At 42.4% G+C, this 13,942-nt stretch overlaps 1 protein-coding gene across 1 annotated transcript in view; it reads left to right on the forward strand.

The window, feature by feature from the left end:
- DNAH12 (dynein axonemal heavy chain 12) overlaps positions 1-13,942 on the forward strand; it is a 172,991-nt gene that overhangs the window by 23,588 nt on the left and 135,461 nt on the right. Inside the window, exons 10-14 of the mRNA XM_043972200.1 lie at positions 822-978; positions 1,692-1,783; positions 9,691-9,869; positions 12,084-12,219; positions 13,736-13,861. Of these exons, the coding sequence (XP_043828135.1) occupies positions 822-978; positions 1,692-1,783; positions 9,691-9,869; positions 12,084-12,219; positions 13,736-13,861 (690 nt within the window). The remainder of the gene's footprint in view (positions 1-821; positions 979-1,691; positions 1,784-9,690; positions 9,870-12,083; positions 12,220-13,735; positions 13,862-13,942) is intronic.

Consider the following 13,942-nt stretch of genomic DNA (forward strand, 5'->3'; position numbering starts at 1 on the left):
AGCGAAAACAAGAGCGGAGAAGTGTCCTTGGAACTAACTCTGTCTGGGAACAGGGTGGTTGGAAGCTGCAGGGATGTGCAGGGGTCTTTTTGGAGGCAGTTAGAAACTGCTGGTCAGAGCAGGGCAGGTGCCTGGATTCTCCCAGGGGTTGACATACACACATGCTTGCATGTACACACACATATACACATACATATGTGTATGTGTGCACATAAATGTATATATATAATATACATACATATATACAGAGAGAGCGCGCGCTAACAGAAGTGGTAGCAGGGTTCTGGACATGTTCAATGGTTAGGAAATTCATCAATGTTATAATAATTAGTGTCAGCGGTGTCAGTGACTTCAGGCTTCTGCTTGGCCTGAGCCTTGTTTCCCCCAGGGCCGGGGCTGGCACACTGAAGTCCCTTTGGCTGAGAGGGAGGCCTTCATGGGATGCAGGCCCGGGGCTGGGACCTCATCCGTGCTGGAAGGGATGGATCTGCCTCCTCTGCCCTAGCTCCTTCTGGACCAGAAGATATGCAATAAACATGACACTTGACCTTCAGAAAGGTGTGAAGTTTTCTTGTGGAAGTGGGTGTGTGAGGGCTACTAGTTATTGTGTGTATATGCGCATGGATGCTTTTCTAGGCCTGCCTCTGTGTGCTTCCGGTTGCCCAAGGCGACGCTCTAAGATGATAAATTGTACCGAAGGTGCCCCCTGCTTCACCCCACTAGGGGCTGAAATCACTCGGCCCCTCCTTTCCCTAAACAGACAAGGACTCGCATCTTGATGGTTGTTACTGATACCCTGCCTGTTCCTTTGGATTTCTTAGAATGTTCAGACCGTCCACTCTTGGCTGTCAGGCGGCCCCACAGCCATAAACCTGAGCACGGAGCTTCCTGACCACGTGTTGGACTGGGCCTTTCGTACTCTGAGGGAAGCAGTGAACCTGAACTTAGAAGGACCAAAGGAACATTTTAATGAATACGGTACGTCGGGGCAGGCTTGTTCCTGACCCCGTTCTTAGAGCATCAATAACAAAAATAACCAGACACTAGGGTTTGTGGCCTGGGATCCTGACACCTCGGCCTGTTATTCAGGAGGAGATGGGGGTCATGAAGTGATAGAACTGGGAGGGATCTTCGAGAGAGTCTTGTCTGAGGCCAGAATTGGCCACATCAAGGACACTTAGACCCAGAGAACTGAAGGGATCTGTGTGGGATCCCATGAGGGCAGATGTTGGGCTAGGACCTGGGGCTCCTGAGTCCTCTGCCTGGTAGGCTCTGCCCCTCACGATGGTCCCCCATCCCTAGGAGGGAAGCCAGAGGTAGCCAGCTCTGTGTGGAAGCTGCGGGGTTTAAAGCAGGGCTACCTCTTTAGATAACTTTCCTGAATATGGGGGTTGGAATGGAAGCCCTTATCTCCCAACTCCTCAGTAAGGGCTGGGACTTCCAGAGCACAGTGATGGTCCCTGGACGCTGGAAGGTGACCAGTGGCCTCATGGCTTTTTACAGAAAAAGCCTGGTTCGAGTGCTGGGCTTTTATCGTTGAATTCTTTGAAAACTGGTTCTCTGTGGATGGCCTGTTGGAAAAGCCTCAGTAACCAGATTATTCCGTGTGGCAGAGTATCCATTCCCCAATCAGCACTGACAGCACTAAATTCACTGGGCTTTTCGAATGGTGATGTAATTTTAATTTGCAGTTGAGAAATATAGTTGGCTTATCAATGGGACTGCAATTGACCAAATCCAGACGTTTCAGTCAGAGAATCACACTTTTGATGAGTACACTGAGGTGAGTTTAAATTCTCTTCTTCTTGCATGAAATTTGAAGTTCTTAATGATAAAATTTGGGATGTATTTTTTTTCTCTAAAAATGTGGCACACAGGAGGCATACTCCTGTTGGAGTTAATATATTTGCTTGCTTTGGTAAATCACTTAATAAGAGCTGACATTTCCATAGCAATTTACAATGTGCAAAACATTTTCCTTCAGATACTTTATCTCATTTGATCCTCACAACAACCCTGGGAGGTGGGTGCTGTTATTATCCCCATCTTCTGGATGAGGTTGAAAGGAGTTAAGGGACTGGTCCAGGGTCACACAACTAATAGATGTCTGAGGTATCAGAACTCAGGTCTTCTCGACTCCAAGCCAAGCATTCTTTCTGCTGTGCCACTTAGATGCCTCTCTGTGCCCAAGTTTCCTCATCTATAAAATGAAGCGGTTGGACTCAAAGGGACTTTCCTGCTCCAAAGCTGATTCATTAATCTGTTTTTAGCAAATTCATAGGTGCTTTAATAGTTTATTTGATCCCTGGTCTCATCAGTGGTACAGAGAGCAAGTCATTCCAGCTTCTTTTCTACCAATGTATTTCTTGAGTGATATCTTTTGTTGTTGTTGTTGTTGTTGTTGTTTTTTGCGGGGCAATGGGGGTTAAGTGACTTGCCCAGGGTCACACAGCTAGTAAGTGTCAAGTGTCTGAGGCCGGATTTGAACTCAGGGCCTCCTGAATCCAGGGCTGGTGCTTTATCCACTGCACCACCTAGCTGCCTCCTTTCTGTTGTTTGTGCCTATTCTCCTCCTAACTCTCAAACCTCTCTTTCACTTATTCCACTTATTCCTGTTTCTTATTTCTCCGATGAGTTAATGTACAATGACACTAAAGCCTGTTTCTCTGTGTCTCTCTCTTTTTTTTTTTTTTGCCGGGCAATGGGGGGGTTAAGTGACTTGCCCAGGGTCACACAGCTAGTAAGTGTCAAGTGTCTGAGGCTGGATTTGCTTTATCCACTGCACCACCTAGCTGCCCCACCCCCATTAAGTTTTATTTTCCCAAATCACATGTAAGTACAAATTTTGACATCAAATTTTTAAAAAATTTGTGTTCCAAATTGTCTTCCTCCCTCCCCCCCACCCCCCATTCCAGAACTCAAGCAATTCAATATAAGCTATACATGGGCATGAGTAGTCATGCAAAACATTTCCACATTAGCCATGTTGTGAAAGAAAACAGACAGAAACAAAACTTCAGATAAAGGAGCTAACAAACAAACAAAAAATTATGCTTCAATCTGTATTCAGACACCATCAGTTCTCTCTGTAGATGGACTGCATTTTTCATAGGACCTTCAGAGTTGTCTTGGACCATTGCATTGCTGAAAATAAGCAAGTCATTCACAGCCAACCATCTTACAGCATTGCTGTTATTTTGTATGCAGTACATTTCACATTGCATCAGCTCATGTAGGTCTTTCTTTTTCTGATAGTATCCTGCTCTTCATTTTTTTTTATACTAAAATACATTTATATAGTACTTTAAAGAGAGATTTCCTTACAATAAACCCATGAAGTTGATTCTTGCAACAAGAGTAATAGATAACATTTATATAGTGCCTTATACCTGACAAAGAATTTTCTTCACAATAGCCCAGCAAAGTAAGTATCATACATTTTGTCACCATCATCAATCCATTCTCATTGTCATCAATCAATTCCCATCTTCATCCAATCAATCAATCAATCAATCAATCAATCAATCAATCATCTTACATTACTCTTGCCTCTGCTTCAAATTTTTTTTCAGTTAAATTGTTAACTTTTCCACTCCATCCTATTCCCTTCCCCATGATATTTACTCTATTTTCTATCTTCTTGCACCCTATCCCTCCTCAAAAGTGATTTGTTTCTGACTACCCTCTCCCCCAATCTCTCCTCCCTTCTTTTACCCCTCCCTCCTTATCCCCTTCCCCTCCTACTTTCCTGCAGGGTTAGATACATTACTCCACCCAATTGAGTGTGTATTCTTGAGCCAACTCTGATGGCATTAAGATCTTTGAGCCAATTCTGATGAGTGTAAGGCTCATTCACTACCCTACTCCTCCCTCACTCCATAAGTCCTTTCCTGTTTCTTTCATGTGGGTTTTCACCCCATTCTACCTCTTCCCTTTCCCCTCCCCCAGTGCATTCCTCTTACCCCTCAATTTTTCCCTAAAGATGTAATCATGGGGGCAGCTAGGTGACACAATGGACAAAGTACCCACCTTGGACCCAGGAGGACCTGAGCCTAAATCTGGCCTCAGACACAAGACCCTCACCCACTGCTCGACTCTAAGCATGTCACCTAACCCCAGCCACCCCACAAAAAAAAAGATAAACAAAAAAAAATGCTTTACAGATATCATCCCTTCATAATCAATTCCTACCTGTGCCCTCTGTCTAAATTTATTTCTATCATCTGTCCTAATACTGAGAAAGTTCTTAATGAGTTAGACGTATCAGCTTCCCACATAGGAATGTAAACAGTTTAACCTTTTAACATCCCTCTTAATTTCTTTTTCCTGTTTACTTTTTTATGCTTCTCTAGGGTCTTGTATTTGAAAGTCAAATTGTCTATTCAGTTCAGGTCTTTTCATTACAAATACCTGAAAGTCCTCTTTGAGAAGTACTGTCTTCACATTGCCACCTTGGGGGAGGTGTGCTGAATGTGGTGTTAGGGGACTCACACTTCCACTTAATAGCTAGGTAACTTTGGGTAAGTCATATAACCTTCCTGGGTTCCTTAATTTCCTCATCTGTAAAATGAAGGTATTAGACTAGATGGTTCTTGGTCATTATAACTTTACAGCATTCAGATGTGATTGCTTAATTCTTGCTGTTCATTCCATTTACTTTGTTGTACTCATTTTTTTATGAAGTCTTTTCCCCCCTGATTTTGTTGTGGGTGGAGCTCCATGTAGTAGGTGGAGCTTGGGACCTGGATGGTGGGGCTAACTTACCCAAAGAATTGGCAGGCTCACAGCAAATCTTGTAAAATAGAGATTTATTAGGAGAGAGAAATACATGTTAGGGAGAGAGTCATGATGGAGGTTGTCTCTCTGGATGGAAGGAGAATTGATCTTTTATACATTTTAGACAAACAACACACTAAGAAAACTCCAAATGGTGTTAACCAGAAGACTGCAATGACTGAACAACAATAACAACAACAACAAATTTGTTTTTATTTTTGACATCTTCAGGGGGTATTTGTGTAATAATTGGCCTTTCTGGGTCAAAGTATATATTTGTTTTAGTTGCTTTCTATTATTTCAAATTGCTTTCTTTTAAAAAAAATTGTATTTATAGAATAAAACAAGGATTTCCATAACATAATGAAAAAAAGATGATTGCACATGAAACTGAAAATCTATTATGTATAATTTGCTATTCCTGGGGCAGCTAGGTGGCGCAGTGGATAGAGCACTGGCCCTGGATTCAGGAGTACCTGAGTTCAAATCCAGCCTCAGACACTTGACATTTACTAGGTGTGTGACCCTGGGCAAGTCACTTAACCCCAATTGCCTCACAAAAAACAAACAAACAAACAAACAATTTACTATTCCTTTTAAATATATAATAATTATCATGTAACACCCCCCCCCCCCAGGACTTCCCAGGACTAACATTAGACAAAAATAGTTGTGTGTATGTATTTATGTATGTATGTATATATGTATGTGTGTATATATATGTAATCATTATATACATACTTATATTTATCAGTTCTTTGGATGCAGATAGTATCTTCCTTCATAGATCCTTAGTAATTAATTAATTTGGGTATTTATAATAGTCAAAATGACATTTTAAAACAATATTGTTGTTACTGTATACAAAGTTCTCTTGATTCTGCTCATTTCACTCTTTGTTATTTTATGAAAGTCTATCCATGTTTTTCTAAAATCATCCAGCTCATCATTTCTTTTTCTTCTTCTTCTTTTTTTTTTTTTTTTGCAACAAACATTTATTTTATCTTCCAGTTACATGTAAGGGTAGTTTTCAACATTCATTTTCATAAGATTTAGAGTTCCAAATTTTTCTCCCTCCCTTTCCTCCCCCCTCCACAAGATCACAACCAGGTTATATATGTACAATCCACAAGTGTTCTTTTTATCAGTTCTTTCTATAGGGATACATAGTAAGCTTCCTCATTAGTTCCTTGGGATTGTCCTGGATCATTGCACTGCTGAGAGTAGTTAAGTCATTCACAATTGCACATGGAACAATACTGCTGTCACTAGGCACAATGTCCTCTCAGTTCTGCTCACTTCACCATACATCCATGTTCATTAGTCTTTCAAGGTTTTTCTGGGATCATCCTGTTTGTCATTTCCTGTAGCACAAGACCATTCCACTGCAATCATATAACACAGCTTTTTCCATCATTCCTCAATTGATGGACATTCCCTTGATTCTCAATTCTTAGCCTCCACCAAGAGTTGCTATAAATATTTTTTGTACAATTTTCCCCCCTTTTCTCTTTTTCATGATTACTATTGTTAACTGTTTCCCTTCCATCCTATTCCCTTCCCCATGATATTTATTCTATTATCCATTTTCTTTCATCCTATCAGTTTTCAAAAGAGATTTGCTTCTGTCTGTCCCCTCCCCAACTCTGCCCTTCCTTCTTTTGCCCCTCTCTCTTTATCCCCTTTATCCCCTTCCCCTCCTATTTTCCTACAGGGTTAGAGAGAATACTCCACCCAATTGAGTGTGTACATTATTCCCTCCTTGAGCCAATTCTAATGAGATTGAGGTCTTTGAGCCAATTCTGAAGAGTGTTAGGCTCATTTACTGCCGAGGTTAAACAGATTACTCCACCCAGTTTGGGTGTGTCTGTTAGTCCCTCCTTGAGGCAGCTCTGATGAGTTTAAGGTCTTTGAGCCTTTTCTGATGATTGTAAAATTCATTTACTGCCCTGCTCCTCTCCTATCTTTCCCCACTCCATAAGCCTTTTCCTGTTTCTTTCATGTAGGATTTCACCTCTGCCTTTCCCCCTCCCCCAGTGAATTCCCTTCACCCCTCAATTTAACCTTAAAGATGTCATCACCTAGCTAAGTGACACAGTGGACAAAGCATCACCCCTGGACCCAGGGGGATCCCAGCCAAAACCTGGCCTCAGACACAAGACAGTCACCCACTGTACGACTCCAGGTGTGTCCCCCAGCTCCAATTTTTTTTTTTTATGGTTCTCTAGGGTCTTGTATTTAAAGTCATATTTGCCATTCAGTTCACGTCTTTTCATCACAAATATCTGAAAGTCTTCTTTTTTATTAAAGTCCCACTTTTTCCTCTGAAAGATAATGCTGAGTTTTGCTGGGTAGGTGATTCTTGGTTGTAATCCCATTTCCTTTGCCCTTTGGAATATCATATTCCATGCCCTCTGGTCCTTTAATGTAGAAGCTGCTAGATCTTGTGCTATCCTGACTGGGGCTCCACAGTACTTGAATTCTTTCTTTTTGGCAGCTTGCAATATTTTCTCCTTGACCTGAGAGTTCTGGAATTTGGCTATAATATTCCTAGGAGTTTTCCTTTGGGGATTTCTTTCTGGAGGTGATTGGTGGATTCTTTCACTTTCTATTTTAGCTTCTTCTTCTAGAATTTCAGGGCAATTTTCCCTGAGAATATCTTGGAAGATGGTGTCTAAGCTCTTTCCTTGATCATGGTTTTCAGGTAGACCAATAATTTTCAAATTATCTCTCCTGGACCTATTTTCTAGGTTGGCAGTTTTTCCCAGAAGATATTTCACATTGCCCTCTTTTTTTTATTCATTTGGATTTGCTTTATTGTGTTTTGGTTTCTCATAAAGTCACTGGCTTCCATTTGTTCAATCCTAATTCTTAGGCAGTTATTTTCCTCAGAGAGCTTTTGTATCTCCTTTTCCATTTGGCCTTTTAAGATGTTTACCTTTTTCTCATGTCTTTCCTGCATCTCCCTCATTTGTCTTTCCATTTTTTCCTCTACCTCTCTAACTTTATCTTCAAAGTCCTTTTTGAGCACCTCTATGGCCTGAGACCAATTCGTATTTTTCTTGGAAGCTTTAGATATAGGGGCCCTGATGTTGACATCTTCCTCTGAGGGTGCCCCTTGGTCTTCCTTGTCACTGAAGAAATTTTTTATGGTCCTCACCTTTCTCTGTCGGCTCATCTTGCCTTTCTTTTACTTGACTTTTAGCTCCTTAAAGTGGGGCACTGTTTCCAGGCTGCAGTATCCCAAGCTTAAGAAGTCCCAGGTGGTATGATTTAAGGAGGATCAGGTTCTTCACTTGCCTGACCTGTTTCCTGGTCCTTAGATGACCCCAGACCAACTTGCCAATCAACCAGCTTTGTGTGTTTGTGGTTGTTAGTTCTGACAAGCCTGTGCTCTTCCCCCACCTGGGCCACTGCTACTCGAGCCTACCTCCTGGTTCTCAGCAGGGGTGAAAAATCCAAGTTCTGCCTTAGCACCAGCATAGACCCCTGTAGTCTCCCCCCTGCCCAGGGCTCAGCCCACTCACCAGACTGTGAGCTTAGTTCCAGACCACACTGGTGCTTCAGCTGATTCAGAGGCTCTGGGGGTCTCCTTCTCTGGTGAGGCCTTCCTGGGACTGGATCTATCTGTGTCAGGGTGACTGTGGGGTTGGGCTCCACTCCTGTTTCAGCACAGCAGCTCCCTCCTTCTGACCTTCCAAGCCGTCCTTGGTTAGCACATTCTTATGTGGGTTTTGCTGCTCCAGGCATTGTCCTATGGCGTTATTTGGATGTTTTTTGGAGCAATTGTGTCATGAGTTCGGGAGCTCACTGCCTTTCCTCCGCCATCTTGGCTCCGGCAGTTTTCTTAATGCTGGGAATCACAGACCCAGGTCATCATTTCTTATAGAACAGTAGTATTCCATCATAATCATATACCACAACTTGTTCAGTCATTCCCCAATTGACAGTGTCACGAGGAAAATTAAATGTGGTTGCCCTATAATTGTCCCAACTGTTAGGGAATTTAGCTGGGATTCATAATATATTTGTTACTTAGAAATTAGGGACTACTGCACCAGGTTTGGGGCATTAAACATTTATTAAAGCATATTAAATATTAGTAAAGTGAGTGCACATGGCTCTGAAAGATAGGGAAGCCTACCTAGGATCTACGGGAGGAGAGAGAGATAATGGGGAACCATAGTGGGCTTCCTCTCCTCTCACCAAGTTCCCTGGGCTATGAGATCAGAGCTTAAGCTCTCTGAGGGAAGCAAAAGAGGCAGCCCTTATACACCGCTTAAAGCTAATTGGTTAGCATCATTCAAATCTATTGGTTTACTGGATTTGAGGGTGCTCTGACTGATGTCAGATCCTGGAGAACAGATCAAGGCTTTCAGGTGGGTGTGGTTTTGAGTGCGGTAACTTCCCGACTCTGGGCTGGCCTTAAGAAAGGTTAGGCCAGGCTCTCTCAGTGGAGGCCTCTGGGAGTCCCCAAACCCCTATTATTAATAATTTTCTCACAATAGGTATCCCCACAATTTCTAGTTCTTTACCACCACAAGAAGAGCTGCTATAAATATTTTATTATGTATTGATTCTTTTCCTTTTTTCCTAATCATCTTTGGAAATAGACCTAGTAGTGGTATTGCTGGGTCAAAGGGCAAATTGGCAGTTCAGCAAATCTTTGGGCATGATTCTAGATTGCTCTCCAAAATGTTTGGATCACTTCACAGTTCCACCAACAGCGAATTTGTGTCCCAATTTTTTCATATCCCCTCCAACATTCGTCACTTTCCTCTTCACTCATTTTAGCCAATCTGATGAGAATTTCACTTAAGTACTCCATATAACCTTTTTTTTTTTTAAATAAGTGATGAATTATGAATTGGTCATTCATTTTCAACATCCTTTCTTTTTTGTCTAACTTTTAAGCTGATAGAAGAATTTTCAAACATCGCTAAAGAAATCATGCTGCTGCCACATTTGGCTCACTTCCCCATGGTACGCTTGGACTGTGATGATCTGAAGGAGGGGTTGGTGAATAAAGTAAAAAGCTATGCAAATTTGCTCTTGAACGACCTAGCAACAAAACACAGAAATGAGAATGAGAAGTGAGTAGAATGGTTTTCCCAACCCATGTATTGAATCGGAGCCAACCTTTGGCTCATATGAACTCTTGGGTGATCCCAGTTAGTGTTAACATATTAAGTATCTATTAATTATGTTGGGTATTACATAGACAGATACTAAAAGAAGGGGACTCCAAATGATACACATTTCTGGTTAATTTCAGATCTTGGTGGCTCTGTTGGATCACTCTATATTTTTACTACCTGAATGACTCTTTGTTTAACTCCAGAGTTAAAAGCCATTCCTTGCTGAGATGGTGTATACTGGTTGTAGCTGGGGCTAATTTATCAGCAGCTTGAAGTGGCAGGACTGCAGCAACCTTCTGAGACCCAGCTTTCTTTAGGGCTACCTATGCCTCTTCTGTTATCTCTTTAGTGATTTTTTTTGTTAGGTCCTTTGCAAGTCTGGGTCATCTGTACTCATAATTTCTTTGGCAACCAGGTTAGTGCACTTACTGTGAATTCCCTTGATCTTTGATTGGCTCTGTCAAGCACACATGAGGTCCTTGCCCTGGAGAGACTTGCAATGGAGTTGGAAATAGAAGTGATAGTGGCATGGGGATGGACACCAATGGTGTGCTCAGAGAGCTGACAGAATCATGAACACCTCAGTTCATGTTCTTTCTCTGAGACATAGCTTCACTTCGTTGTTCTCCAGGCAACTTTCTGTAACTATAAATTGGAGAGAAGGTGGTGACCCATGTCTGCAGAGGGGGCTCTCTATTCTAATGAAATCTCAGGTCTGGTCCCCCCACCAAAAAATCCCCAGCTAGGTCCTTGTGTGTGGAAGTGAGTGTCTGGGCTAACAGGGTGAGGAGAGCCTAGGATATTTTGTAAATTCCATGTCCTTTAAGCAAAATGAGAGGGCCTTACTGAGAAGAGCTAACCCAGGATAGACAGAGAAGCCTCCAGTTAGTACATTTCACATCAATCCTATGCCATCTTTGAAAACTCTTATGTTTCTTATAGACAGTTTCAGAAAAAAAAAAAAGAAAGGGGGTTATGGATTGAGGAGGCAGGAGAATGCCCCAAATATATTTTTGTTCTTGGAGCAGAGTTCCAATCAGGAGGGGTATTTGTGTGTCTGTGTGTATGTGAGAATGACTACACACAGGAAGTAGAAATTATACCTTGTAGCATCTATTCCTGTATATACACACATGTATATATGTATACATGTATATGTGTATGTGTATATATGTACATATCTATATACACACACACATATATATTTACACGCGGAAAAAATGTTCTAAGTATGTGGCACATTAGAATGACTTGTATCTAGGGGGCAGCTAGGTGGCACAGTGGATAAAGCACCAGCCCTGGATTCAGGAGGACCTGAGTTCAATCTGGCTTCAGATACTCAACATTTACTAGCTGTGTGACCTTGGGCAAGTCACTTAACCCCCATTGCCTTGCTGCCCCGCCCCCCCCCCCCAAAAAAGAATGACTTGTATCTAAGAAAATGGTGCTTTAGATTTTGAAGAACCCAAAGTTCGCCTCTCTGAGTACTTTTTGGTCTCAGTGTAGTTATTCATGAGTTATGACTTATTTCTTTGCTGGGTGATGATAAGGTTGTGAGGGTAGAATTTCGCCTAGTTCTGACCAACCATTTTGCAAAAGGCCAGCCCGGGAGCACTCTGCAAGAAAAGATGAATAGATCAGTGTGAACCCATCACTGCTCCTGGAAAAACAAGCCCTTTCCGATAATGGAATGATTCATAAGAGGCCGGATTTGGCCTTTGCTTATTTCAGATAAATACTGGGTCACAGACCAGTTCTCTGAAGAAAGAGTAACTTGTATTAGAAACCAAGTTATTATCTTCTTTATTTTTTAGAGAACAAAAAAAATGTATTTGAAATGATGAACTTTTGTCAGTTTGTATGTTTTAAATTTAATAAGGTAGCCCAATTTTGCCCTGTTTATTACCTTATGAATTTCAAAAATGTTTCTTCCTTGTATTTTCATGATTTACTGCTGTTCTTTTCTTTCTTTTTTTTATCATAATAAAACATTTTTTTTGAAGTTTTGAGTTCCAAATTCTATCCCTCCCCTTCCCTCTCCCTGAGGTGGTAAGCAGTGATTCTCTTCTAAACAATAATAATCAATGATAATTCTAGTAATTCACAGTTGTTGGATTTAGTACAAAGTGGATGGGCAGGAAAAATATTGACCCTCAGTGTCATTTACAGTATTTGCATCGAATTTGAAAATATTAAAGAACATGCATTGAAAGTTCCTGACACCACCGAAGAAATGATGGAACTGATAAGCTATGTGGAAAACGCTAGGACGAAAGGTGTCCAGCAACTGGCATTAAGAATCCAGGTAAGGGGGCAGCTAGGTGGCGCAGTGGTTAAAGCACCAGCCCTGGATTCAGGAGTTCCTGAGTTCAAATCCGGCCTCAAACACTTGACACTTACTGGCTGTGTGACCCTGGGCAAGTCACTTAACCCCCATGGCCCTGCAAAAAAAAAAAAGAATCCAGGTAAAATGTTTGTCCTCATTGTTGTATTTTCAGGTGTATTATTTATGTAGTGAGAATTTTTGTTGTCTGTTGTGTTATTTTTACACTTGGTGCCAAAGATCCAAGTATTCACTTTTTCATATATTTCCAAGCTCAGCTCAAGGCCCATCTCCTGCCCAGGCCTTTACTGATTGTCCCACCCACTCACCCACAAGCTGTAATGTAGGGACCCCACATCCCTACCTTATCTTGTATTGACTTTCTATATGTTTCATATTTGCTTATATTTCTACTTGTTTCCCATCAGCCATTCCTAGCCCCAAGGCCTTCTCATCATCTCTGCCTGTTAGAACCCCTAGTTTCCTTCCCCTCTCCAGCGTATCAGGGTCTTCCCCAGACTCTGGGGACCAGGAAGAAATGCCAGATCCCAGATAGGGAGGAGTGCTGTGGCATCACCTCCCTAGTCCTAGACCCTGTGCTGCTCTGGTGCGGCCACAGTCACAGTCCCTTTCAGCCACTGATTGCTCTTGAGCTCCCAGTATGTGGAAACCACCAAACCTGTTTCAGACAGATTGCTCCCTAACCACACCTGTCTAGTCCCACCCTCTCATGCTACAGATGAGAAAACTGAGACCCAAAGAAATGATGCGACCTGTGCCAGGTCAGATTCAAACTCAGGTCTTGAGGCTCCGCCTTGAGTGTTCTTTCCAAGACGCCGCCTTCCCAGTCTCTCGTCTAGTGAGGATCCTAGAGCGACAGAGCTGGGAGGAAGCCCTCAGACGCAAACGAGGCTAGACTTCTCATCTTACCCATGAGCGGCTCCCCTTCCTTCTCTATCCCGCTAGTGGGGGCCTGCATGTGTGAGCTGTGCTGGGGAGACACCCCCAGATTTCGAGTCAGGGCCCGCGGGTTTGAATCGTGGCTTGGCTCTCTCAGCTGTTGTGTGACTGTGGGCAAGTGGGCTCACCTCTCTGGGCCTCAGGGCCTTCCCCTCCAAAGTGAGGACACTAGACTTAGTGACTCTGGGGGGTTTCTGCTGCAGCGACCATTTCATGTTCTGTGGGTAGAGGGGAAGCCCCCGAGTCAGTCACTGAGGATGAGTGCCTGCCCTGGGCCTGGAGGTTAGCGCTCTCTGCTCCAGTTTCCCAACATGCAGAACTGCTTCAGGTCTGAACTTGGAAAGCACATTGGTTAATCTGTGCCTACTTATTAACAGGGGTTCCCCCCTGAACCCGCAGTGATGGAGGTAATGTAATTTTAAAAGTACTAGTCAGTGCTGAAACCTGCATTCTATATCCATTTAAAAAATAAGGCCTTCGATTTACTGTGTAGCATGGTATAGCCGGGCAAAACCAGAAACTCTCTTTTCTTTTGCAGGAATGCCAGCGCCGAATGAATTACTTTTTGGATGTTTTCATATTTCCCCCTGAGGATTTAGATTTAAATGCCTCCGTTCTCCTCTGGCCTCAGAACATTAATCCCATCTTTAATGAAAATGATGATGTAAGTCTATTTCCAGTGTGTTTGCTTTCAGGTGCTGGCTAGTCAACATTTAAAGTAATTTGTCATGGTTTTGAAGGAAGG

This window comes from Dromiciops gliroides, chromosome 1 (genome assembly GCF_019393635.1).
Source record: "Dromiciops gliroides isolate mDroGli1 chromosome 1, mDroGli1.pri, whole genome shotgun sequence".
In the NCBI taxonomy this organism is placed as follows: domain Eukaryota; kingdom Metazoa; phylum Chordata; class Mammalia; order Microbiotheria; family Microbiotheriidae; genus Dromiciops; species Dromiciops gliroides.